Source organism: Elephas maximus, chromosome X (assembly GCF_024166365.1).
Source record: "Elephas maximus indicus isolate mEleMax1 chromosome X, mEleMax1 primary haplotype, whole genome shotgun sequence".
NCBI lineage: Eukaryota > Metazoa > Chordata > Mammalia > Proboscidea > Elephantidae > Elephas > Elephas maximus.
In genome coordinates this window covers 2,527,500-2,554,094 of record NC_064846.1, presented here as the reverse complement: position 1 = coordinate 2,554,094, position 26,595 = coordinate 2,527,500, and the positions used below count along the sequence as shown (strand labels likewise).

General features: G+C 54.6%; 1 protein-coding gene across 2 annotated transcripts; it reads right to left on the bottom strand.

The window, feature by feature from the left end:
* Positions 1-1,713: 1,713 nt before the first annotated feature.
* On the bottom strand, positions 1,714-26,595 carry PDZD4 (PDZ domain containing 4). 2 transcript variants are annotated; one of them, XM_049872725.1, is made up of 9 exons: positions 26,329-26,595; positions 7,457-7,710; positions 7,117-7,170; positions 6,283-6,373; positions 5,717-5,815; positions 4,876-4,938; positions 4,348-4,449; positions 4,003-4,113; positions 1,714-3,845 (listed from the first exon to the last, which is right to left on the bottom strand). In XM_049872725.1, exons 1-9 carry the CDS (start codon positions 26,386-26,388, stop codon positions 2,316-2,318), a joined length of 2,364 nt encoding a protein of 787 aa, XP_049728682.1. In that variant the 5' UTR covers positions 26,389-26,595; the 3' UTR covers positions 1,714-2,315. The 2 variants fall into 2 exon arrangements, with proteins under 2 accessions (XP_049728682.1, XP_049728684.1); XM_049872727.1 differs by lacking the exon at positions 7,117-7,170.

Sequence of the window (26,595 nt, the reverse complement as noted above, 5' to 3'; positions counted from 1 at the left end):
GTGCTGCCAGCCTTCCTGGCGCCACCCTCCCACCAGCTTGGAGAGCCAGCAACAGCCTGAGCTGCCAGCAATGGCTCCCATCACATGTTTTCCATGGCCAAGGGACTTTGGTTCCTAGCCCTTCTGGGCCCACATTTCCTCAGTGCCAGAAACAGTAGGGTGCCACTGGAACTGTCACAGGGAGCACCCAGCAGCTCCAGAGGGAGACCACAGAAACAGTTTGCCTCAGTCCCCAATTTTTGGCTTCTGCCGGTTCTCTGTGGCAGGGCGTTTCCTCCTCCTTGGGGTCTATATGAGGCCTGAGTGTCTCCTCTGACGTACAGAGGCTGCTTCCAGCACCGAAGAGTGTGGGGTGCTGGGGAGGGGGGAATGACAGGAAGCCCAGCCTCCAGCCCCCTGCTCCAGACCAGCCCCTTTCCCTGCCATTCTCTACCTTCCCTGAAGGCCCACTGGTGTTCCCTGGGCTGCACGAGACACACATCCCCTCCTGCAAGTACAGGGCCACGGCTCATCTCCTGCCCAGACCTCATGACTTCCAAATTCAAGAGAAAACATGACTGTGTCCTCGCCCATTTCGGCTCCAAGGACACACTATGGAGTGTCTGTTGGCAGCCCGTTTCCCTGGGATACAGCCCCTTCCCAGCAGCACTGCCCCCTCCAGGAGGTGCCACCCACAAGATAGCTGCAGCCATGCTGCCTAGAACAGCACTCAGCACCACCCCCAGCCATGTCCCACCTCTGAGCTGACTCAGGCGCCCTCTTCTGGCAGTCACTGTGGGTGTGCCTGGGGCCCACACTGCTGCTCTGCTTCATGCCACAGAATGCTACCACCGCAGGCATCTGCCACCACGGCACTGCCTGTGGCCCTGGCCACCAAGAGAAGCAGTGTCCCTCCTGTAGCTCCCCCAGAGTACCACGGAACAGCCATGGGAGCCCCTGAATTCCAAGGACCTTGCTGTTCCTCACCCAACCCCAGTCCTTCCCTGTCCTCACCCCACAGACAGCTCCCTCCCAGTACAAGACACAGCCACACACCCAAGAATGACCACAGGAGGCCCAGGTTCCACAGATTAAAAAGACAGCTTGCTTTATTCTCTCAGTGCAGGTGGGGAGCGGGGCCAGGGCAGCTTGTCTGCCTCCAATCTTAGGATCTCCAAACTGGAAGGGCCCCAAGGGTTCCCTTATGCCAGCTCCCACTACACATATATGTCCCCAGGCTGCCCTAGAGGTGCTGCCCCCCCCCACAGGCAGCCTGGCCCACACTTGCAAGGCCCGAGGCCTTCCTGGTTGGTCCTACCTACACTGCCACCTGTCACGCAGCATAAGCTGCCCTCCATGATGCACGTCCTGTCACCCTACGCCCTCTTCAAGCTGGATAGCCTGAGGTTTTCCCACTGCCGCTCAGGGGCCTCGGCTCCTATAGCTCCTTACTGGCCCGGCCCCTCCTCAGGCCACCAGGCTCCTATAGCTCCTCACTGGCCCGGCCCCTCCTCAGGCCGCCACCCCAGACAGGATCAGATCTTCTGGGCACGTGCACGCAGCACCCTCAGTGCCTGTGGTCTCAGATCTCTGACAGCCACCGGCAGAGGGCTCCCCTGTCCCCACACCGCACAGCGCAGGCCATAAGGGAAGCTGCTTCTGATCCTCCCAACCTTCCCCACCCCTCCCCTCCCACCCCACCTTTCCCCTCTTCCCTCCCCTCCCGACCTCCTTTCCAACCTCACTTGGGGGGTCACACTTGGTCAGGTGGCCCGAAGGAGCTGCCAACCCCCAGAGCAGGTCCACAAAACAGAAAAACAACTATCAGCAAGCACAGAAAAGGAGAAAAACCACAAAAATCAGGGACACTGTCTACAAATCACCAAGGCTCCTAGGGGGCAGGGTGGCCTGTGCTCAGGCCGTGAAGCTAAAGACATTCATTCATGTTTGTGCTCAATGGTCCTCCTTGCCTTCCTTTCTAGCTGCACTTTGCCAACGCCAAGTGCCCACACCATGAACGCTGCGTATGTGTGCAGGTGTGCATGCATATGCATGTGGCCCTGTGTCTCACACATGCACACACACGAGTAGCTGAAGGGGGTCCTGGCAGGTCTGCCCCTGACACTGGCAGCGAGGTTGTGGCTTGACTTGGTGAGAAGGAAGGAGGCAAAGGAAGAGAAGTCTCCTGTTCCTGTGGGGCTTCTATTAACAAAGCCCTGTGTGCACATATGCACACACACACAGGTGTGCGCACGTACGCACAGGTCACACACTAGATGCCGGGGCGGGGGGGGGGAGGGGCGGGCCCCAGCAGGGCCGCTGGGCTCGGGGCCAGCTCAGACAGTGGTGACAGACAGCAGCGGGTTGTAGACCCTCTTGCCGTCAGCGGAACGAGTGCCGTGGGCCAGCATCTCCTGGATGGTGATCCAGTTGTCCAGGATCTTCTTGTTCCGCTTCTTCATGGTCTTGCGGTGGCTCAGGGCGATGATGTTGAGCTCAGCCTTGCTGTCGCCGCTCTGCTGCTCGCGCAGGCACTCCAGGCGGCTCTGCATCATGAACTCTCGCCGCTTCCGCTGCTCACGGGCACGGATCAGGTGCTGCTTGCGCTCCTCCTTGCTCCAGTAGCGGCCCATCTTCATCTCGCTCACTGCATCATCATCAGTCGTCATGCCACTGCGCTCCTCCCGGATCTTCAGTGCGCGGGCCTTCAAGAGCCGGTCGCGCACTGGCCGCTTGGCCACGTATCGGGTCCCGTCACTGCGCACCTTCACCTTCCACTCCATGCGGGGGGCTTCAGCACCTGGAGCCGCAGACGCCACCCGCGGGCTGCCCGCCAGGCTCAAGGGGCTGTGGGCCAACTCTTCCAGGCCCCGCGAGGGGGTCAGTGGTACACGGCTGTGGAAGTGCTCGCCCTCCTGGCCCTGGCTGCGGTGGCGCCGGGATAGGTAGGGGCTGCCCTCTGGGCCCACTCGCTCCAGGGTCACCCCCATCTTGGGGCTGCGACGGACACGCTCCTCCGAATGCTGTCTCCGGCCCGCCTCAGCATCCCGGGACAGGGAGCGGAACTTGGTGGGGCTCCCCTGTGCAGGGGCCACCTTGGGCACGGCAGTGCTGGGCGCGCCGGCCACAGTCCGGTTCAGGTTGGAGTTGCCGGCGGCAGCAGCTCGCCGCAGGGGGCTCTCTGGTAGTGGCTCTGTGATGAGGGGGGTGCTGCGGCAGCTCTCCCCTGTGTTGTAGGCGCTGGTGCTATCCTTGTCTGACTTCTCGGGCAGCTCAGAGATGTCTGACAGCTCATGCTTCTGGGGCCCGCCAGCCCCCAGGGCATAAAGGCCCTCCTCCTCCAGCAGCCAGGCCTTCATGCAGCGCTCGCGCAGCTGCTGCATCTTCTGGGCCCGCAGGATGTTGCGGCACTTGAACTCCAGGTGCCGCAGCTCCTCCTCCAGCATGGCCATCTCGTGGCCCAGGCTCTCGTTGCGGTTGACGTCCAGGGCGCTGGTGCCACCCGAGGCATGTGGGAAGAGCAGGCCCAGCGGGTTGCCATTCTCCAAGTGGCCCCTGATCTCCAGCAGCTCCCGGTAGCGCTCGTACTCCTCATCAGTGAGGCCTGGGATATCACTGGCGCCCAGGCCAGCCCCTTCGGCCAGCATCAAGTCCAGGCTCTGGAGGGCATCCCCCTGGAGGCCGAACTTACGCAGACTGCCAGGAGTGTTGGTGATGCTGGGGGGCTCGTCGCCGAGGATGTCATGCTCGGAGCTCTCCTCGTTGCGTGTGCTCTCATCAGTCCGGCCCACCCCACTGTCCAGCTCCTGGCTGTTGCTCAGGCCTGGTCCCCCGTTGGGGGCCCCTTTCTCTTCTTCGTTTCCCAGCTGGGGCAGAAAGACAGCCACATTTGCCACCTCAGCTGGGTACCCATGGATTGGGGTGTCACAGGAGGCTGGGAGAGGTCCCAATCCTGAGTCATGCCCAGCCATGGCCCCCCAGCCCCTTCCTGCTTCACTCCCTCTCACCTTCCCTCTGACTCACCGGCTGGGGAGGGGGGGATTTCAGCTTCCGAGCCCGAAGGTCCCCATCATTCTCAGCGCCAAAGTCATCCAAGAAGTCATCCCGGTCGCTGTCCTTCCAGCGCTTTGTCAGCTGCACAGATGGCCAGGTGCTGTCCCCACCACGGCCAGGGCCTCCCCAGATGCCCCACCACCCCTTAGGCCTTAGCGTGCAGTCAAGCACCCCCAGAGTGTGGAGGGTCCCAGCCCATGTAGCCACCAGATGCCGGAAGGGAAACAGGCCCAGCACACGCCTGGCCGCCCACCCACACCCCCATCAGCCCTAGATGTGTGGGTGTACTTGCCCCCAGGCAGGGGGCCCACGCACCTCGCTCTCAGGCCGGGCCAGCAGCAGGGAGATATTGGTGTTCTCCTCCTGGCTCAGGATGGCCACTGCCTCCTCCCGGTTCTGGACATCCACACCGTTAATCTGTGGCAGGCCCAGGTACGGTCAGCAAGGATGCCAGAGCTGCCTCAGGGGCAGGCCCTGAACACAGCAGGCTACACCCTCTAGTACTCTGGGCTCGGACAGAGTCTTGAGCTCCGGGTTGGGTGTAAATAGGTAGAGGGTGCCGGAGAAGAAAAGGGCCCGGGCCATACAAGAGCCCAGTGTGTTCTCCAAGGACACTGGGGAGCAGGGCCCGGCAGCTGAGGAGGCGTGCTCATGCCCAGGGGATGGAGAAAGGGGAGCTGGGGCAGGGCCAGGGTAGCACAGGGCTTTCTTCCCTGGCCACCTGGGAGCTACTCAAGGCAGTTAAGCAGGACAGAGGGCAGACTCGGCCTCAGGCTGGGGAGTAACAGGATGCCTGGCAGGCTGGGCTCTTAGTGGGCAGGCCCATTGCCCAGGTTCACTTACCTGGATGATGCGGTCGCCCTCACGGATCCGGCCGTCTTTGGCTGCAATGCTGTTGGGATTTACCTGCAGGGAACATGCAACATGGGATCTTGCCACCCCCTGTTTCAGAGCAACCTAACCTAACCTGGGGGCCCCAAAGCCTACAGAAGGCTCTTCTCGCTCCCTCCAAGCTCCGAGGAGCAGGGGTGGAAAGCGGTGGATGTCTGGCTAGTCGCCTCTCCTCAGCTTGGGAAACAAGGGTGTGGACCACCCACTTGCCAGCCATAAGCTTCCAGCCTCTCCCCACCACCTACATGTCCACGGCTGGCATGCCTCCACTCCTTCCCACAGAAGCCAGGGGCTGGGGGACTTTGGGAGGCTGGGGAATTGGCACTAGGGGATTGTGTGGGTAGTGGGAGAGCTTCCATTTGGAAGGTTAACTTGATTAGTGTACTGTGAGAGTGTGGAGGGCAGCTGGGAGCTGCCCTTCCTCCAGGGACACCCAGGCATCCACCAAAGGCAGCTGGGGGAGGAGGAGAAGCCCCGCCAAATACGAGGGGTCCTGGAGCAGGACATGGGGGCAAGAACAGAGGCTGGCTCAGGGCGCTCATCTTATCTTGTTCTCAGCCTGCCTTCTGGGCTGCCCTGGCCTGGGGCTCCTGTGGGAGGCTGCCTCTTTGGACCCAGACTGAGGCCATTCCTGGCCTGGCCTCACAGCCTGCCCGGGGTGCTCAGCGGCCCCTTTACCTGGCAGTGGGTCCTAACATGCAGCTTATGCACCCCCGGCAAGCAGTGCACAGAGGCTTCAGGGGAAGGATGGCATGCTACTGGCCCGTGGGAGGAAGCCCTTCCCACTGCCTACCTCTCCGACATAGATGCCCAGGTCCTCCTCATCGTCTGTGCGATAGCAAACCATCAGGCCTAGCTTGTCCCGGTGGTTAGTCTTGTACAGCTCTACCTCCTGCCATGGGCGGGGGGGGGTGTTGGGAAGCAGAGGCGGAAAGCCCAGAAGCAGGTGAACCAAGAGGCGTACTACAAAGGGAGCCACAGCCCCCAGCCCTCGCACCATCTCACCTTCCCCTCATGTCCTCTAACTGAGTCTCCAGCCCCCAGGTTTGAGGATTCATCTTACCAGCCCAATGGGTGCACTCGTGTTCAGTGGTCTCTCCTACCAGGCAATGCCCAAGTCACACACACGAGACACACAAGACACAGACATGCGTGGCCCGCAGACTAACCAACACAGATCGAGTGCAGGGCCTCCCCTGGGTCCTCCCCGACAGCTCTCGACGCACCCGCTAACCGCAAGCACTCGGGAAGGCCACCAGGCCCCGAAGCTGAGCTGTGCTGGCCAGCACCGGCCCCGCGGTGGGCAGGGCTGCACGTGCCATCCTGGAGGCTGGCTCCGGGCCCGGCTGCCCCCCTCACCTCATACTCCAACTCGTCCATACGGTCGGCCTCCTGCTGGCTGCCCTCCATGAACTCCGCCGGGTCATAATACTCATGGTTGATGGGGGGGCTGCCCAGGAGAAGGTGGGGGTCAGGCTGACCAGGGTTTCTTGTACGCCCTAGCCCCAGCTCCTGGACAGGCCATGCTGGCCACTCCCAGTGCACTAGGCATGGGGATCCTTGCCGGGTGCACCCTCAGGGTGTGGGTGCCCAGCTGCTTCCTCACGGGCTCCCCCTTCTAAGCTACTTGCACCCATGCAAAGACCAATTAATGCTTCTTGAACAGGCATGGTTAGGGTCTGCACTGAGACCCTAGAGTCGTGCTGGGTTCTCCGCCCCACCCCCACCCCAGGCTCCTCCAACCACACCTGCCACCACCCACTTTGCAAAGCTCCTGACAGCCCTCCCACCCATACAACGCCCCCAGGAGTTTTCCAGGCCCAGAGGACTTTGGTGGGAGCAGAGTGGGGACTCGCTAGACCTCCGAGGCTGCTCTCCAGCCTGAGGCCAGGAGGGGCTGCTGGCCACCTGCCGCCCCTCGGCCTACCTCCTGATGAGGAGGGTCCTGGGCCCACTGCCCGGCAGCTGGTCCCGAAGATGGGGTGAGTCAGAGCTCACAGTCAGGAGCCCCCCGCCCAGGCGAAAGGCCCTCTTCTGAGTACGCCAAAGAAAGAAGGCAAAGAGATGGAGGAAATTCAGAGCAGGTGGAGGGATGGGACAGACAAGGATGCGAGAATATTCAAGGGGTGATGCTGGTGGCGCAGAAGACGATGGGGCAGCAGAGAAGAGGATGGAGGAGGAGAAGCTGGTGACCTCAGCCTGACGTTCCCGGCAGCCAGGTCCCAGGACAGTCCGCCCTCCTCGGCCCTGGGGGTAGATACAATGGGGACCTGCATGTCAGTCTCCCCTCAGCCCTGTTTATCAGCTGGTGCTCCACCTGAGGCTGGGGCCAGACCTTTTGGAGCCTAAGGAGACCTCAGCCAGCTCTGGAGGCCCAGGAGCCTGTCCTACCCCAGAGAAAGGGCTCCAGACCGCTAAGGGGCAGCCAGGAGAAGGCTCGTGCTGCTTCAACAGCCCGGGTGGCGTGGGGCCAGCTGCCCTGGGGTCACGCCCTCTCAAGACAGGGCCCGGGGCCCTCCTGAGGGCGACTCACAGCTCAGAAAGGACGTACGGCTCCATGATGACCATGGGCGGGGTGGGTGGGCGCAGCTTGCCCAGCGCCATGATATGCTCGAAGGTGATGTCGGTCTGAGTGCCACTGTCCACCAGCTGCAGGTCATGGCAGGAGCTGTCCCCCCGGAGGCGGGGGCTGCGTCTCAACACCTGGATCACCAGGGGCTCCTTGGAGGAGCGCAGTGCCTCCAGGGTTTGCTCCTGAGATAGCTTGGAGAGCTCCTTCCCGTTCACCTGCGGCAGAGACATGGCCATGAGAAGCCTGCGGCCAACTTCACTCCCTCTAGAGGCCCCTCGACATGGGGACTACTGCTCTGCAGCCCGTGGCCATGGCTGTCCTCAGGGCCCTCAGCCCCTGATGGTGCTCACAGTTTGGCCCACCCCCACCTATGCCATGCTGTCCGGGGATGGCTGGGCCCAGCCCAGTGGGCCATGGGGACCTGGTGACTATGCCCTCACTCTAGAACACCCTCCAGTGCCTTCTTCAGCAGGAGCCATCCACGACGCTTTCTTCTCTCACACCAGGGCTCGCTTCTCCTGCGGCCAGAGCTAGCATTTGAAGGGCCTCCAGAGCTCTGTGACAGTGCCGGAGTAGAATCTACAAACCTTCAACGGGCAACTCTGTTGCGCTCCTCCAAGATCAAGTTGGGAGGGTGACCTTGACTCTTCTTCTGATGGGTGGTGATAGCCACCAGGGTTCAGGCATGTGTCGAAGGGGAGATGGGGGCGTGGAGGAGAGTGAGAAGCTGAAGGGCCTGGTCTCTGCCTCAAGGTGACGACTAACTCGCTGAAGAGAAAACTGTGGGCATGCCTCCTGGGATTGCCAGGCAGCCTAAGAGAGGGGCCAAAAAGTGGCTCTCGTGGCTGTATGATAAGCTTGAGGGAGATACTATTAATTCCCTCCATTTTACAAATGAGGAAACTGAGGCTCAACAGGTGAAGGGACTGAATCAAGGTCACAAGCTGGTGGGTGGAGGAGTGTGTGAGAACGTCAGTCTGTGGTGGTTGCAGAATGGAACTGAGGGCGCATGGCCAGGACTGGGAAGAAGGGCCCCCTGGAGGCTTAGGAGGGTGCACGGAGGTGGCCTGGGAAAGGCTGCAGACAAAGGGAATGGTTGGGAGGCGACCTGAACCGGCCTGTGAGGACTGACTGTTAAAACTGTCAGAATTTTGTGTGCTGGGTGTTAAACGCAGCCATTATTAAGATTTTAATTCTATAAACTTGCGATGAAATAAATTATGTCAAAAACCATGGCAATAAATACTCCAAACTCATTGCTCTCTAATTAATTTATTGTTTATCTCTACTCTGGGGTTATTTCCGGCTATTGTGCCTATGTGGTGCAATACTCAAGAGCAGTGTGCGACTGCGCATCCCATCCGTGCTCCACGCACAGTGAGATCACGGCAGCAGCCTGACACGGGCTGTGGTGGGAGGATTTGCACCACGGAATGCCCCAAATCAGGGCTTTTTGTTTTGGACCATTTACCAGCCCCTCATTGCCCTTAGGTGTAGGCAGGGCAGGAGGGCTCAGAGCTGTCTTCAGGGTTTCTGCGGGGGAGGGCCTGCTTGCCACCAGGGAAACTCCAGGCACACTGGGGGATGCTCAGGTGACAAGAGAACAGCAGGAATGTCTTTCTCCCCGGGATCGTTACTGCAGCAGTGTTGCTATGGAAACTGGGCCCAGGCAATGGGGCAGGCGCAGGGTGGGCTGGACGTCAGAGGGGGATGGGCACAGCACAGAGACCCAGCACCTCAAATCAGAGCGCTGGTCTGTGGCCGCCAAGCAGCCTGTGCCTTCACCCACTCTGCTGCAGGCCCCTCTGGGAGATGCAGAGGAGAGACGGACCTATGGGTGGAGCTAATGAGGGTGGTGGGCCCCCAGGGGCAAGTGCCACCAACAAGATGGAGAAATACAGGGGACAAGCCAGGAAGTGCGATGCCAGGCTGGAACTGTGACCCCTTCATCTTCCGATGCCCTGCCCTGCACCTGCTGTCAAGCAGGAAGAGAGAGCCCACCGCTGAGATGTTCCTCTCATTGACTGCCCACTCACAGCTCCAGAGCAGAGATAACAATAAACATAGGTAAATAATTAGAAAGTGATGAGTTTGGAGTATTTATTATCCTGAGGTCAAAAAGGCACGTTGAACTTAACTCATTAAAAACTAGGCCTGCTTCCCCTCCCGATGCCCCTCCACCAGCCCTGCACGCCAACGCCACACACGGTGGACGTTCCCCATGAAGACACCCAGAATCCCATCACCACTTACTCCCTCCCCCACTGACACCCTGGCCCAACTCCCCCGTCCCAAAACAGTCCACAGGGATTAAAGACCTCAAGGTACAAAGTAAGACTGCCTAACTTGGAGAAGAGAGAACAATATCTTTACGATGCTGAGATAGGGAAGAATTAATTCAGATAAAAAATGAGCAAACCATAACAGAAAAGACAGAGAAATTCGACAGGTAAAACTTCTATACAACAAAAGACACCGTAAGCACAGGCAACAGACAAGATCCCTACAACGCAAAGGCTATCAACAGGTGTTCACAGAAAAGGGAGCCCAAATTGACTGATAAACACATGAAAAGATGGTACAAGATGCCACTCCAGGACCCTCAGATGTCAGCAAATTGCAATGGCTGGTGCTGTGCAATCATCTAAGGGGGTGTGGACATTGGAACCAGCCAGACGTCCATCAACAGTAAAAAACAAAAAACAGTAGCACAGATTGAACAAAACATCGTGATATATTTGTCTGTGTGGTTGATCGGAAACACGCATTTGCTACCAGCACAAGTAGCTTAAATGCACTAGGATGAAAAACAGGAGGCCCTCTGGAGAGGGAAGAAGTACGGGGTCAGGGAGGAGTGTACTCTTTGCATCTGTTTTAAAACTGGTTTAAAGGAAAACACAGAGGCCAAAAAGGCCAGAATGCAGGCTGGTAGCAAGTACACACGTGATGCTAAAATGATATCCTATACTACTCTGTTTGCTGGACACAGTTCAAACCTAATGGCTTGGGTGGCAGGGGCAGATGGGGCAAATATTTAGGAGGAGGAAGTGGTAAGCTTCCAGGGCTGTGGCAGTGGGCGTGGGGTGGGGTGTATAGGGGTATATGGTGGGATATGGTGTGTGGGTATGGTGTATGCGGTGTTGGGGAGTGTGGCGCGGGATGTAGGGTGGGTAGGGTGTGTGTAGGGATGGGAGCCTAGAGGTGCGGATGAGATGTGAGTGAAATGTAGTTCCCAACCCATATGCCCACAGCCCACACCACTTACCCTCGAAAGGAGGGCCTTTTCCAGCTGGCCAGGTGGAGCTCTTGGTGTTCCCAAAGCCCACACTCTGTCCCCCAGCCCCACCCTACATCCCGCCCCACAGCTCCACACTCCCCAACACCACATACCCCATACCCACACACCATATCCCACATATACCCCTATACACCACCCGACCCCACTTGCACCATCCAGGCTCCTGGTAAATTACCCATTGCTGAGCCCTGCATCCCCTCTTCTCTCCCTCAGCCCGGCTCTCGCCTACCTGCCTGCCTGCCCGGTGTGGGGAGGCTGTCACTAGACTGTACTGTTCCTCGAATCTGCTCCTCACTTCCTACCTTGCACTCACACTCACTCACTGTGTCTGGGACTAATGAAGGGCCGCAGCCCAGGAAAACTCCACAGGTCACCTGCTGTCACCCGAGGGGCTTAGGCACTTGCACTTTGTCCACAGAGCACAGAAACGGAGAAAGGGACCTCTAGGAAGTCTTTTGTGGCCAGAGTCCTCAGACACAAGGGCCAGACAGCACGCCAAATGGACAGTGCATCTGCTCGACCATGGCTACCCAGCTCTCAGCCAGGTATCCAGGCGTATCCATCCATGGCTGAAGTACCACACTTGTGTACAAGCGTACATACCCTGAGGCACTGCCCAAGCTATCCCCGCTATCAAGAGCCACCATCAAAGCCCCCCTCCTCCAATCTCTGGAGAGAACGCCATAAACGTGGCATAAATAGGACCCTCTCCAGCTTCACGACGATCTGCAGGCTGACTGCCATCCAAGTCACTCAGCCACCTACCCAAAAGCCTCCACACCAGACCACATTCTCTGACCTGTGACAGCCCGAAAGAAAGTCAAAGGGCTAAGAAGGGACAGGCTGTCACCGTGCAGAGCACCAGCCAGGCCAGCAAGGACAGCAGGGTCTCAGCTTGGAGGGGAGTCCAGGCCCTGGGGGTGGCCAGTCAGCTGAGGGCAGCTCTCCGCATCCATCAGGCTCTGCTTCTGAGTCTGTGTCCCCCACCATGCCAGGGGCTACTCGAGAGTGGGGCCTGTCTTCTTTTTCTTCCAGAAGGAATCCAAGACCCTGGAGCACGTCAGGTATAGGGAGAGTAGGACTTGTTGACGCAGCCTGCTGTCATTATTAAAGTGTTTCCTCCATCGAGTGCAAACCTGCCTCCTTTGGAACAATCTAGAAGAAATCCACTTTATCTTCAATATGCCAACACTTCACATATCTGAAGGCCACTCAAGTGTCCCATATCCCCTTTCTCCCCAGTTGCCAATGACCCTTGTCTTTCCAGCACTTCATGTGCTACGCTTTATTCTTCGGTAGAAACTAGCTCTAGTCATTTTTTAGTGAGCTTGCTGCCAAGCCAAATCCCCACAGCTTGCTCTACACTAGCACAATCAACTTTGCACAAACTGATTACATCTCCTTTCTAATTACAAAAGTCACACATGCTCCAAGTCCCACACTGAGAAAACAGAGAAGCACAAAGAAGTTCCTGTGATCCCGCCGCCCAGGGACAACACAGGACCCTGCCAGCACACCACCTTTCCCAGCCGTGACTTTGTTCACCCCTCAGTGTCTCTTCTGCACTCTGCTCAGATGTGGCGTAAGTGGCCCTCCACTCCCACTTGGGAACTGTCTGGCTCTTGTTTGCACACAGGGAGTGCCCACTACCCTGAGGCTATCCACTTGTGCCTCTGGCACCTACAAGCCCAGCCGTGCTGGTCCCAAGCGCAGTGGCCGCCTCCAGACCCCCTGGTACTGGACGTGCCTCATCCTGCCAGACCCCATCACCGTTCTAGACACTCTCTCAGTCTGAATCTGATTCCTGAATGTAAAACGGTAAACCCTTTCTGGAGGGTAATTTGTCAATAATAATAAAGAACTTTGAAAATGTTCATACCCTTTGATCCGGGCTCTAAGTAATTTATCCTAAAATAATAATAATAATTACACGGATGTTCACAGCAGCATTTTGTTTAATTGTGGTAAAATACAGCTAACATAAACTTTACCATTTCGTATATTCACAATGTTGTGCAATTTCCACCACCTCTGTCTAGTTCCAGACATTCTCATCACCCCAAAAGGAGACCCCGTGCCCATTATGCACTCTCTACCCATTGCTGGCTCTCCCCAGCGCCTGGCAACCAGTAATTGGCTCTCTGGCTCTATGGATTTGCCTATTCTGGACATTTTATATATAAAAAAAAAAGTGAGATCATACAGTATTTGTCCTTCTGTGACTGTTTTCCTCAGCATGTTTTCAAGGTTCATCTTTGCTGGAGCATATATCACAGCTTTCTCCCTTCTATGTATATACTACCTTTTGCTCACTGAGTTGTACACTTAAAGATGATTTAAATGGCAAACTTCCGCTATATATATTTTACCACATTACCATTTTAAAAAAAGAAGAAAGGGTACAGACACACAGGGCCTGCCTAAGCCAACAAAGTCCATCCCCCTGCATCACCAAAAGCCTAGCAGAAGTGAGCCACACAAAGGAGAAAGAAAAGCATCATGGGAAAACTCTGATAAGATATTAAGCAAAAAGCCCTGCTTCCAGCCAGTGTGACCCCAATTGTGCAAGCCTACTGCCCGGCACATATGAGAGCACTGGGCTCTGGCAGGGGCCGGGACAGAGCAGGCTGTAGCTGCCAATTCAGGACCTGTGCCAGCTCAGAGAGTGGCCCACCGGCTTTAAATGGTTCTTCACCGGCACGTGTGTAGGCAGCAAACATCACACAGGTTTTCAAAGGGTAGAAGGAAATTCTGGAACACATAAAAATGATCGCACTGGTTACCTGGGGGAGACAGCACTTATAGGTGATTTTTATTTTTAAATCTTTACAGCATTTTCTCCACTTTCCTAAAATGAATCTTATTTACCTGCCCCATAGGATTTCCAAGGCTGCAAATCTTTATGGAAGCAAACTACCACATCTTTCTCCCATGGCCTGGCTGGTGGGTTTGAACTGCCAACCTTTTGGTTACCAGCCAAGCGTTTAACCACTGGCTAACACGGCTCCTTTATAATCAGAAAGGAAACATAAAACACCATGTTACCTGCCACATGCTTGGAGTTTTCCCCAGTTTATCCAAGGCCCAAGGACTTGGTGGCAACTGGTTTGTGCGCCTGGTCACCCCAGCCTGGGATGTAGCCAGTGCAAAACCTCAGGGCTCAGGCCCCTTGGTGGCAGGTGAAGTCATATGGGACTTCATATTGGGACCAATCTCTCGCCCTCTACTGCCTTGAACTTCCTTTGTCCCAAGTGGCCCCATTTGTGAAAACGGGAAGAGGCGGTTCCCGGAGGTCCAGAGAGAGTAGAGGCCCCTGGGTAGGGGTCGGGGTAGGGGTTTCCAGCCTTTGCTCCAAGGACCAGGCAAAGACCTGCCTACCTGGAAGGAGGTGGCCAAGCCATAGCTCCCACCCCAGTCCCCATCACGAGTGGCTGAGCAGCCCATGCCTGCACCAGGGAACACCGGCAAGCCAGCTCTAGAAGGGTGAAAAAGGACCTGGCCAGCCAGCCTCAGGGGCCTCAGGCTGGGGTAGGGTTGAGCAGACACCATTCCCCAGTCAGGATGGCAGGGGTGCGAGGGAGACCTGGAGGCTGGGGGGACCTGGGCAGGTCAGGGACCAAGCTCTCCTGGGTTGTGGGGGACCTTCCTGCCCATCGGGGTTAGCCAAGGATGCATGAGCAGGAGGGAGAGAGGGCCGAATGCATCACCTGCAGGACTAGGGCCCAGCACCAGCACAGGGGCTGGGGAGGGTAGTGGGGGTTGGGGACAGGCTGGGAGCTTGGCGCAGGGGGACACTGCGGCCCTCAGGTCACGCTGCATCCTCACAGAGCCAGGACAAGTGACTCACTGACTCCCTGTTCCAATGGGCTTCTCTGTGCTTCTCCACGGGGGGCGGGGGTGGGGGTGGGTAGAGACCACCAGGAAGCAGAGGAGAAAGGGGAGTGGCCTTCCTGGGGTGCCAAAGAGGCCTGAGTTGAAATGGGTGGAGGTGTTCGGGAGAGGGTGGCAGATTGCTTCTGGCTGTGAGGACAGGGCTGGAGCCTGACTTAATCTAGCACTCCCCCCCAGCCACTGGCCCCAGGGCCCTGACTGGAAGGTGGGAAGGGACTGGGGCAAAGCTTCATTTCATTCTAGGCCCAGAAAATTAGAGGTACAGCTGTGAATGTGACAAAAAAAAAAAAAACCTGGTCCTTGGGGAAGCTAGTGTCTGTTGGTAGAACTCAGGCAAGAAACAAGCAAACAGCTTTCTCGCAACAGCATTCGGTGCAGTGGAAAACAGATCAAGTGGTCAGGGAAGTCCTCTCTGGGGAATTGACACTTGGACTGAAACCCCGATAACAACAAGGAGCCAGCCATGCTAGGGAGGATGCCTAGGGGAGCACTCAGGGTGGGGGCGGGCAGGAAATTAAAGTATTTCATTCAATGCAAATGTCATCTCAACCATGATGTCCCTGAACCTACTGACACCGCCAGCGTTGCTTGGCCTACATGTGTCTCCAACCCAAGCCACCAAATCAGTGTGTCTCTTGTTACCAGGTGATCACTGCTGTTGAATTCAACAAGGACTAGATTTAAAGGCATGAGCTGGAGGAGGTCAGCGTTGGGGGCTGGTGAGTGTAGACAAGGAGGACAGAACCTGGGCACCTGACCTTGCAAGCTGGGTGGAGGGGGAACTGGCAGTGGAGAGTGAGCTGACAGCCAGCAAGAGGGGAGGCAAGTTGAGGGAGCTATGCCCTGGCTGCCTGGAGGAAGAGGGAGTGGGGACCTATCCAGAGCAGCAGTGGGGGCAGTGAGCGATGGACATCCAGCTGTCTGGGTGGGGATACAGTGGCGGGGGGAGAGTTGGGATCCCTGCCTGCACAGAGGCTCCCCTGGGAGCCTGTGCAGAGAATAGTCCGGGACCACTTGGTGGTAAGGACGAGTAGCGCTCCGTTTGGGTTTTACCCAATGCTGACGGGAGGTTCAGTAGATGGAAAAGTTCCTAATGCCAAAGAGGGAGACATGGGGACAGGTAAGGAAGTCAGTGGGGGCAGGGGACAGGCAGGAGGAACCCAGGGACAGGCGAGGCAGACACAGAGGTAGGTGAGGGGACACAGACGCAGACGTGGGGGGTATGTGGGGGCAGGTGAGAGCTGGCCTGGGACACGGGTGCAAAGCAGGCTGGCGCAGCCGCAGTTGGGTTGCAACCATGCAATGGGCAGTGGGCAGGGGCCGCGGTGGTAGTGAGCGGGGGCGGGGCCCAGCAGAATTTAGCATTGATACAACACCCTTACCTAAGATTCCCTCATTTTCAAATCTCCAATTATACCAATAATGTCCTTCATAGCTCTTTTTTTTAATCTAGGCTCCAATCAAGGCTCACACACATTACGTTTGGTTGTTACGCCTCTAGTCTCCTTTAATCCAGAACAATCTAGCCTCTTTTGTATACATAACTTTCATAACATTGACCTTTTAGAAGAATCCAGAGCAGTTGTGCTGTGGAATGTCTGAGTCTGGGTCTGCCTGATTAGTTCCACATTGTTGGATTCAGGTTAAGTGTTTTCAGCAAGATTACTGCCCAGGTGATGCTGTGTCCTCCTCCTCCCTGCCCCCCCTCATCACATCAGGAGGCACATCAGGTCAGGTTGTCCACTGTTGGTGACGCTCAGCTTGATCATGTGGTCAAGATGGCATCTGCCAAATCTCTCTGTAAAGGTACATTCTTCTCTCTCAAAGTCACAATTTGGGGGTAATGCTCTGAGACTGTGTGTATAGCCCGTTCCCCAACAATCTTATGGTTTTAGTGTCCAATGATGATCCTTGTCTGATCAAATTACTTCGCAGTGGTTGCCAAACGCCTTCACTAAGCGATGAGAATTCTAGCTGGGACTCAGCAGTATACCCACCAACGTGTGACTGGCCCACAGAATGACATGCCTGCTCAGTCACAGCATCCACCCCATACCTCTGTGCCCAGGGCAGAGGAGTGAGAAAGCCAGGGAGGCCTCCCACGGACACCTTCCTAGCAGTTTAGCAGCGGGTGTGTGTGTCTGGGCGTGTCCGGGTGCCCATGTCTGGGCGTGTCCGGGTGCCCGTGTGAGCTGCGTGCATGTTGGTAGGGGTGTGAGTGGCGGAGAAGAAGGCTTAGTCAACAACACATGACATGGAAGGAGTATGTTCCTTGGAGCACCACTTGGGTTTGAGAGGGCTGGGGTGAGGCCTGGACCCTTCCCTGTAACAACTTCCACTCCCCACAGTGAGGTTTATGAGATTTGGGACTTCTGTCCACTCATGCCACGTCCCTACTCTAGGTCCTTGATGTTCAGAGTGTGCTCTGTGGACCAACAGCACTGACACACCTGGGAGCTTATTAGAAATGCAGAATCCCAGGCCGCACCCCAGACCAGCTCAATCTGAACCTGCATTTTAACAAGGGCCTCAGTTAGACTGGCCCACAGTGTATGTCTCAAAGAGCCAGGGAGGACTTCCCCACCCACAGGCTCACCTCCTCCCCTGGCTCCCCCCTCCAGCCACACACTGCTTTGGGCCTATAGCAATGATATCTGACATGAAGCAACCAGTCAAAAGTGGGTTGGGGGGAGAGGTGGCCCCTGTGATGGGCAGAATTGTATCCCCCAAGGAGATAAGTGGAAGTCCTAACCCCTGTACCTGTGCATGTGACCCTGTTTGGAAATAGGGTCATTGTAGTTAAATTAACATGGGGTTATACCAGAGCAGGGTAGGCCCTAATCCCATCTGAGTGGTATCCTATAAAAAAAAAAGGAGAAGAGACACAGACTCAGAGGGAAGACACCATGTCAGACCAGAGGCAGAGATGGGAGTCATGTGGCCACAAGCCAAGGAACACCTAGGATCCCAGAAGCCGAGCAAAACAAGAAGCCAGGTGATCCCCCGCCTAGATCTTTAGAGGGAGCACAGCCCTGACAACACCCTGAATTCAAACTCCAGGCCTCCAGAGCTGAGGGAGAGTACCCTTCTGTTCTGTTAAGCCATCTAGTTTGTAGTACTCTGTCCAGGAAACAAATGCAGCCCCGTCTGAGTGAAGCCCAGGGCATTTCTGAGCCCATCTTCGAGGGAAGCCCAGCGGACCCGGAAGCTGCAGAGGGAGAGGGGCCCAAAGTGCAGCATGGCCCAGGGTGCCCTGACATCCGAGCCATCAGCCTGCCTCTCCTGCCTTTCCGGGGACAGCTGGCCTCCCGGGTGAGTTTGCCACCGCTGACACACTGCCTCAAGGGGCACCTGGGGGCAAGGGTTACTCCACACCATGGCATGAAAGTTCTGAAGTTCTTCCTCATCAAGATCTACCTCAGGGTCTCTGCCTGCACTTCCCAGATGCCAGGCTCTAACCCTGCAGATACTCCTGCCTCTGCCCCAGGGCAAGTCTGGCTGGCACACAGCGTGGCCGTCTGTGCGGGAGAGTCTTTGTGTTGTGCTTCTTGCTCCCACTGCACACAGCAGCATCAGGACATGGTAGAACGAATGCTACCCAGAGAGAAATGCCTAAAGCCAGCATCTGACCCCCACTTCTCACGCCTGTCCTTTGAAAGGTCCAGATACACCTTCACCTTTGTGACTGTCCACCTCCTCCCTGATCTTACACGTCACACGTGTTCACAACCCAAAGGGCCTTTCTTCATGTTGTTTCCTTCCTTTTTTTTTGTTATACAGACACCCTCAAAACAATATCGGACATTCTTCATCACTATGACACAGGCATGCATAAGGCCTTCTTCATCTAATTTCCACCCCTCTAATGACCCTGGTGGCGTAGTGGTTAGATGGCTGCTAACCAGGTCAGCAACTTGAATCCACCAGGTGCTCCTCGGAGACTCTGTGGGGCAGTTCTACTCTGTCCCATAGGGTCATTATGAGTCAGAATCAACTCGATGGCAGTGAGTTTCATTTTTTGGTATTTTTATGACAAGTGGATGGAGCCCCGGTGGCACAGTGATTAAGCACTTGGCTGCTAAATGCGGTGCAATGGACCACTTCTGTGTGGCCTTTCTCACCATGGTCTTGTAACTCCCACCCAAGTGACTGGGTGAGACCATGCTAATAAGGTATATGGAACCCTAACAAGGTGATTGGTCAGTTTTGCCATCCTGCTAGGCTTAAAAGGAGCCAGCCCAGAGGCAGGAAAGATCTCACCACCACCAAGAAAGAACAGGCAAGAGTGGAGTACGTCCTTTGGACCTGGGATCCCTGCGCTGAGACCCTCCTCGGCCACAGAGAGAACTATAACACCAAAGACAGCAAGATGGCGAGAGGCAGTGGCAGAGACAACAGCAGCAGAGGCAGCAGAGCCAGGAGGCAGGCAGGAGATGGCGTGGTAGGCTTCCCGTCCCATGGAGGGAGAAAGCAGCTGAGTGCCTTCGGGAGGAGGCTTGCTGGTGGAGTAGGGTTCCTCCGGGCACTTAGTGAAGCTAGACTTGCCAACCCATGGAGCTAGGGCTGGGCACCTTTGAGCCAAGGCTTACTGGTGGAGCCGGGTGCCTCCAGGCACTTGTTGGCGGAACTAAAAGTGCTTTGTAACACTTGCCTGAGGCAGGGCAAAGGCCAAGTGCCAGAGAGGTGTGCCTGTGGGCATGGCTGAGCAGAGGCTGTCCTGATGGAAGAAGTGTTTCCTGAGTGTGTCTGGACCTGAATTGTAACCTGTTACTTCCCTAATAAACCGCATAATTGTGAGTGTGGCCTGTGCGTTCTATGTGGCCACTGCAACGAGTTCTTAAATCCAGCAGAGAAGTAGACAGTGCTATGAGAGGGATGGCTCATGTCAGACTTGGTAAAGATGGCGGAGAGAGGAGGCATGTCTGATCTGACCTCAGCCTCATAGGAATCAGCCTTGGGCTGTTGATCTTGATTCTCCTTCCTCCTCGTGAAGTTAGAGGAGGAATGACGACGCCTCCGTGCTGTTTTTAGACAACATGCATAATTCAGTGACATTAAGTACATTCATCATGTTGTGCAAACATCACCATTATTTCTAATTTTTTCCATCACCCTTAAGAGAAATTCAGTGCCCCCTCTGAGACTGTTCTACTCTGTCCTATGGAGTTGCTATGAGTCAGAATCAACTCCATGGCAATGGGTTTGGTTTTTTGTAGTTTAACCACCCACAGAATGGCTTGGTGACGCCAAAGGAGATCCCGGGGACCTTATGCTGAGTGCGTAAGGGTCTGGCTTCCTAAGTAGGTAGCTGCTCTTTTTATTCTCACTTAACAGATGAGAAAACTGAGGCCCTGAGCCACTGAGCTGTTAAGTGGCCTGCCCTAGGCCATAGCTTGTCACTGGCAGGGCCAGGAATGAACCTAGGCTGCCCCACCCTTAATCTCCACACCCCACTGCTTTCCCTTGCTGGGGAGGAGGAAGGAAAGGACCTGCTTTCTACCCCCACTCGACACCTGGGCTGGGCTTGCCGCCCCCACGTACCCTCTTTTCCTTCTGTTAGTGTGTGTGAACATGCAGCTCATGTTTTGAGAGTTTCATTGAGGTATAATTGCCACGTGATCAACTGCACCTATTCAAGTGCGCAGTTTGATCGGTATTGCTATATCATATACATACACCTGGGAAGACCTCACCACAATCAAGACAGTGACCATTTCTCTCACCCCCAGTGTCATCTCTCCCCTCTGCCCCTCCCTGCCCAACCCCCACCCCAGGCCACCCCAGAGCTGCTTTCTTGAGTTTTGCCTCAGTGGATCCTGAGGTAAGGGCATTTAAAATCTCAGAGCAATGGTACGAAGTGCCAGGACCTGTCCAGATGAGCAGCTGTCGGAATCCCAGGCTCCTTCGTTCGTCCACTTGCCAACTGCTTCCCAAGTGCCGAGTGTGGGCTGGCCCTGCCCTTGGAACGACAGGCTCCGAAGCCTGCCCCCAGGATGCCTCCGCTCCCCGCACACGGGGTGGCAAAAACCACTCTGGAGGAAGTGTGTTCATGGCCCACTGGCCTTCCTCCTACCCCAGCATGGCTGATTTCCTTGTTCATGGCTGGTCTCCCTCATTTTCAAAAGGCCCCAAGGAGGGGGCAGAGGCCTTGTGTTCTGAGCTGAATTGTGTTCCCAAAAACATAGGTTGGAATCCTAACTCGCATACCTGTAGATGTGATCCTGTTTGGAAATAGGGTTTTCTTTGTTATGTTAAGGAGCTCTGGTGGCACAGTAAAGTGCTCAGCTGCTAACCGAAAGCTAGGAGGTTGGAATTCACCAGCCACTCTGCAGGAGAAAGATGTGGCAGTCTGCTTCCGGAAAGATTTACAGCCTTGGAAACCCTATGGGGGAAGTTCTACTGTCTTACAGGGTCGCTGTGAGTCTGAATCCACTGAAAAGCAGTAGGTTTTGGTTGTTGTGCTAATTAGATCATACTTGAGTAAGGCAGGTTCTAATCTAATCACTTCTGCATTATACAGAGAGCAGATGGACACAGAGACACGTGCACAAACCTGGAAGACAGATACCATGTGAGAATCACCAAGGAGCCAAAGACCACCACCAGGGCTACAAACAAGGAAAGAACTAACACAGCCCAGACCCTGATGTGGACTTTCAGTCTCCACAACTGTGAAAAAAAAAAAAAGAATTCCTGTTATTTAAAGCCACCCACTTGTGGTATTTGGGTTACAGCAGCACTAGTCTGTGGGGTCCCCCGCTGTGTCCCACGAATGTAACTGGCTTCTAGCTCACTCCTTCTACAGCTGGGTGGGTGGGGGCTCTACTGTCCTCTGAGGAGCCTCTCCCAGCTCTTCTGGTCATCTCAGACTGTGAAAGGAACAAGCTAAGTGGACTGGAAGCCAGTTTCATTCATAAAAGATTGACTGAGAACCTACTGTGTGCAGGCCTGCAAGCAAGGATGTCACAGTGTCAGAGAGGGGACACCGAACTTAGGAAGACTGGTCTGGCATGGGAACAAACAGGCCTAGAGACAAGTTCAATGCCCTGTGGGAAGTGACACAGACACTGGCAGGAGCACCAGGAAATGCTCCAGAAAGGGTTTTGTGCCTCAGTGCTCTGGGCATGATGCTTCCTCATTCTTTTCACCCATTGTAACCTGGTGAGTTCCTTTTCATAACACAAGGCTCAGCTCCAGCATCTCCTCTTGGGGCCTTCTCTGATTTTCCAAGCCCCCTGCCCACGCATACCTGGCTAGGTGTTTCAAGAGGACATGACTGGGTGATAGAAATAGAGTTGAGGCTTTGACATGTTGTGTTTAAAGTACCTGTGATACACCGTATCAGTAGAATGAAGGGCAAAAATCACAGATCAACTCAATTGAAACAGAGGAAGCATTTGACAAAATCCAACAACACTTCATGATAAAAACACCGGCAAACTAAGAGTAGAAGGGAGCTTCCTCAACCTGATAAATGGCATCTATGAAAACCTCACAGCAAGCCAGATGTTTTCCCCTAAGGTCAGGAACAAGACAAGGACTCTGCTCTCCCCACTGCTGTGCAACATATACTGGAGGTTCTAGCCAGGGCAATCAGGCAAGAAAAGGAAATAAAAGGCCCCAGATGGCAAAGGAAAATGTAAAACTGTCTCTTTGAAGATGACATAATCTTGTATATAGAAAACCCCGAAGAATCTACTAAAAAACTATTAGCGCTAATAAACGGGTTCAGCACGGTTGCAGGATGTGAGAGCAACATACAAATATCAATTGTATTCCTGTACAGTGGCAATGAGCAAAACGAAAATGCAGTTAAGACAACAAATCCATTGATAATAATATTAAAAAGATCAAAATACTCAGGAATAATTGTTGAATTTCATTTGTTGTTGAGAACTCAGGAATAAATTTTACAAAGAAGCACAAGACTCAAACATTGAAAATTACAAAACACTGTTGAAAAAAATTAAAGACCTAAAACAAATGGAAAATTATCCCATGTTCATGGTCCACACTCCACAAATTGATCTGCAGATACAACGCAATCCCTATCAAAATCCCAGCTGGCTTTTCTGCAGAAATTGACAAGCTGATCCTAAAATGCATATGGAAACTTAAGGGAACCAGAACAGTCAAAACAATCTTGAAAAAGATGGAAAAAGTTTAAGAGCTCATACTTCTCAATTTCAAAATTTACTACAAATCTACAGTAATCAAAACCGTTCGGTACTGGCATAAGGACAAGCATATAAGCCAGTGAGACAGAACTAAGAGCTCAGAAATACAGCCATATATCTACGGTCAATTGATTTTTTCATAAGGATGCCAAGACAATTCCGTGGGGAAACAAGAGTCTCTTCAACAAATGCTGCTGGGACAGCTGGGTCTCCACATGCAAAAGAATGAGGTGGAAGCCCTACTTCACGCCGTATGTAAAAACTAACTCAAAACGGATGAAAGATCTAAATATAAGAGCTAAATCCATCAAACTCTTAGAAGGAAAATAGAAGCAAATCTTCATGACTTTGGATTTGGCAAAGGATTCTTAGATATAGACACCAAAAACACAAGCAACAAAAGAAAAAACTGGACATCATAAAAATTAAACTTTTGTGCTTCAAAGGGCACTACCAAGAAAGTGAAAAGACAAAATACAGAGTGGGAGAAAATATTTGCTAACCATATATACCTGATAAGGGGCTAATATCAAGAATATATAAAAGTCTCTTGAAACTCAACAACAAAAAGACAAATAACTCAATTTTAAAACGGGCAAAGGACTTGAATAGATATTTCTCCAAAGACACTACTGCAGTGGCTGACAAGCACCTGAAAAGATGCTGTCTCATTAGTTATTAAAAAACCAAAACCATTCCCACTGAGTCGATTCCAACTCATAACGACCCTAAAGGACAGAGTAGAAGTGCCCCATAGAGTTTCCAAGGAGCACCTGGCGGATTCAAACTGCCCACCATAGCACTTAACTACTATACCAGCAGGGTTTCAAGGAAATGCAAATCAAAACCACAGGATACGACTTCACCCCTCACTGGGATGGCTATTATCAGGAAAAACCTGAAAACAACAGGTGTTGGGGAGGATATGCAGAAATTGGAACCCTTGTGACTTGCTGATGGGAATGGAAAACAATTTGGCGGTTCCTTAGAAAGTTAAACATAGAATGATAATACGACCCAGCCATCTCACTCCTAGGTATATGCCAAAAAGAATTTGAAAACAGGTGTTCAAACAAAAACTTGTATAAGAATGTTCATAGCAGTATTCACAACAGCCAAAAGGTGGAAAGAACCCAAGAGTCCATCAATAGATGAATGGATTAAGCCAATGACACATACATACACCAGAGTATTACTAAGCCAGAAGGAAGAAGGAAGTCCTGATACATCTCTGCTACAGCAGAGATGAACCTTGAAAATATTATGCTGAGTGAAAGATGCCAGATTAAAGAAAAAAAACATATACTGTATGATTCCATTTATATGAAATGTCCAGAACAGGCAAATCTATGGAGACAGAAAGTAGGCTGGTGGCTGTTGAGGGCCGGGGAGACGTTAGCAGGAAATGGGAAGTGGCTGCTACTGGGTATGGGTTTTCTTTTAGAGGTGATGAAAAGTTCTAAAACTGATTGAGGTGATGGTTACACAACTCTGTTGAATACACTAAAAATCCCTGAATTGTACACTTTAAATGGATAAACCATATGGTGTGTGAATTATATCTCAATAAAGCTGTTACTTAAAAAAAGTGCCTATGTGTCATTGGGAGGAAAGGGTTTGGAACTCCAGGCTAGGATAGATTTGGGGATTCTTAATTGGGGGGAGGGGCGGGGCGCAGACCTCAAGACCAAGGAAGAGTTATATGGAAACTGTACTACACATGGAAACCCTGGTGGCCTAGTGGTTAGGAGCTACAGCTGCTAATCATAAAGGGTGGCAGTTGAAATCCACCAGGTGCTCCTTGGAAACTCTACGGGGCAGTTCTACTCTGTCCTATAGGGTTGCTAGGAGTTGGAATTGATGGCAACAGGTTTGGTTTTGTTTTTTTGGTGCTACACACAGACATTTCTCTGAGAGGCAGCCCCACGCATCATGTCTTGGTGGGGTCTCTGACCTTGTTGAGGTGCCATGGTGAGCGCTGACCAGGTCGCTCAGGAGGTGGGTGAGGGCAAGGAGAGACAGGGAGAGGTGCCAGCTGAAACGAAGGGCACCAGTGACAAGGAGAGGGGATCCAGGCAAGGGTCTGGGAAGTGGACTGATCTTTCAGGACAAGAGTTTCATTCTCCTCTGAGAGGTGGCACGAGCCTGGGGACACTTTCCTTACTGTGCCCAGGAATCCATTGTCACTCCAGAAGCCAAGTCACCTGAGACATCTAATGGTTTTCCCTGCTTTCCATATCTTGTTTGTTCAATCCCCTTTTGTTGCCCCTTCCTTTTAAAGAAGGGTTCTCTTAAAACTAACTCCATCCCATCTCAGCTGGTGCCAAGGGGGATAAGGAAAGTGATGGTTTGTGTCCAAAGTTCAGCAGGAGCTTTAAAGGGGAGTGGTGACCCCTGGGGCGCCGATCAGTGGCAGCTGCAGGTCCGGAAGGAGCACAGAGGAGCACAGAGGGTGGCTGATGGGCCCCTCCCCGGATTTCCTTCCCAAGTCCATTCATTGGGGGTGGGGAAGGCTGGCATTCTCCCGCTCAGGTTTGCCTCAAGCCTTTCTTCCAAACTGAGCCTCCCAGAAGGCAGCGTCCCCTCCCACCAACTGCTCACTTCAGTCCTGTGGCAAGGCTCCAGTAGCCCTCCCCTTTCCACACAGCCTGGGGAGGCTAGTCTGAAATGAAGCCCTCCACCAGCTGCTCTCCAAGAAAGTGAAGAGACTCCGCCACTAAGAAGCTGCTTGTCATTTGATGGAATGATTGCAGGAAAAGAAGCTGTGAGATGGGATCCTGTGCCCCTTCAACAGCCCAGCCACCTCCTCCCGCAGCCCTGGAGCTGACACTGGGCTGGGTAATCCCAGAACCCTCTCTCGCTAAAGGAGAATGGCGATCTCCCAGGCCAGGTTCTCAAACAGCTAGAACCAGAGAAAAGAGAGAGGGGTGGGAAAGGAGTGCGGGGGGGGGGGCTAGAATGGGGGGGCACGGAGAGGGCAGCGAGCGGAAGGCCGCGGTGTCTGGGGAATTCCCTCCCACTCGTCTGGGTAGCCCCTGCAGGGCTCCCCCGCCCCGGCTACACTTGCTTCCGGTCCTCACCACCAAATCCAGAGTTCCACCCCAGCCGCTGGTGTAGCACCTGTCCGTGCGCCCGGCTCTGCCACTGGCCTCCCTCCGCTAAGGCCCGGGTCTCAGTCCTCACCGTGCGGAACCTTACTCTAGACAGATCGCAGGGTCCACACAGAAAGTGCACACACGCGGGGCTGGGCCTCCGCGCACACAGACGGGCACAGGCACGCACTCACGCAGGCACGCGCACGGGCAGGAGGCCCGCTTGGGGCGCCGGCTGAGGTCGGGTCCGAGCGCGCTGCCCGGTCCACGCCCCCCGGCGCCGCCACACACGAGGGCAGCGGGCTCCGGCCCGCCCCGCCTGGGGCCACAGCGGGCCGCGCCCCTTCTCAGCCCGCCCGCCGCCGGCGGCCCTACCTGCAGCATCACCTTGTACTGTTCCTCCGGCTTCTGCACCACGCACATATTGCACCCCATGGTGCCGGCGGCGCCTGAGCGCGGGGCGCGATCAGCGGGCAGAGCGAGGGCCCCGGGCTCCCGGGCCAGTGGCCATGCCTTTCGCGGGTGACGGGCGGTGGGCGGCGGGCATGCCCCGCGGGGAGAGCAAGGCGGCGAGGGGGCGCGCGGGCCGTTAGCGGCCGTCAGGGCCCGGGGCTGCGCGCCTCTGCGCCCGCGGGGCCCGCC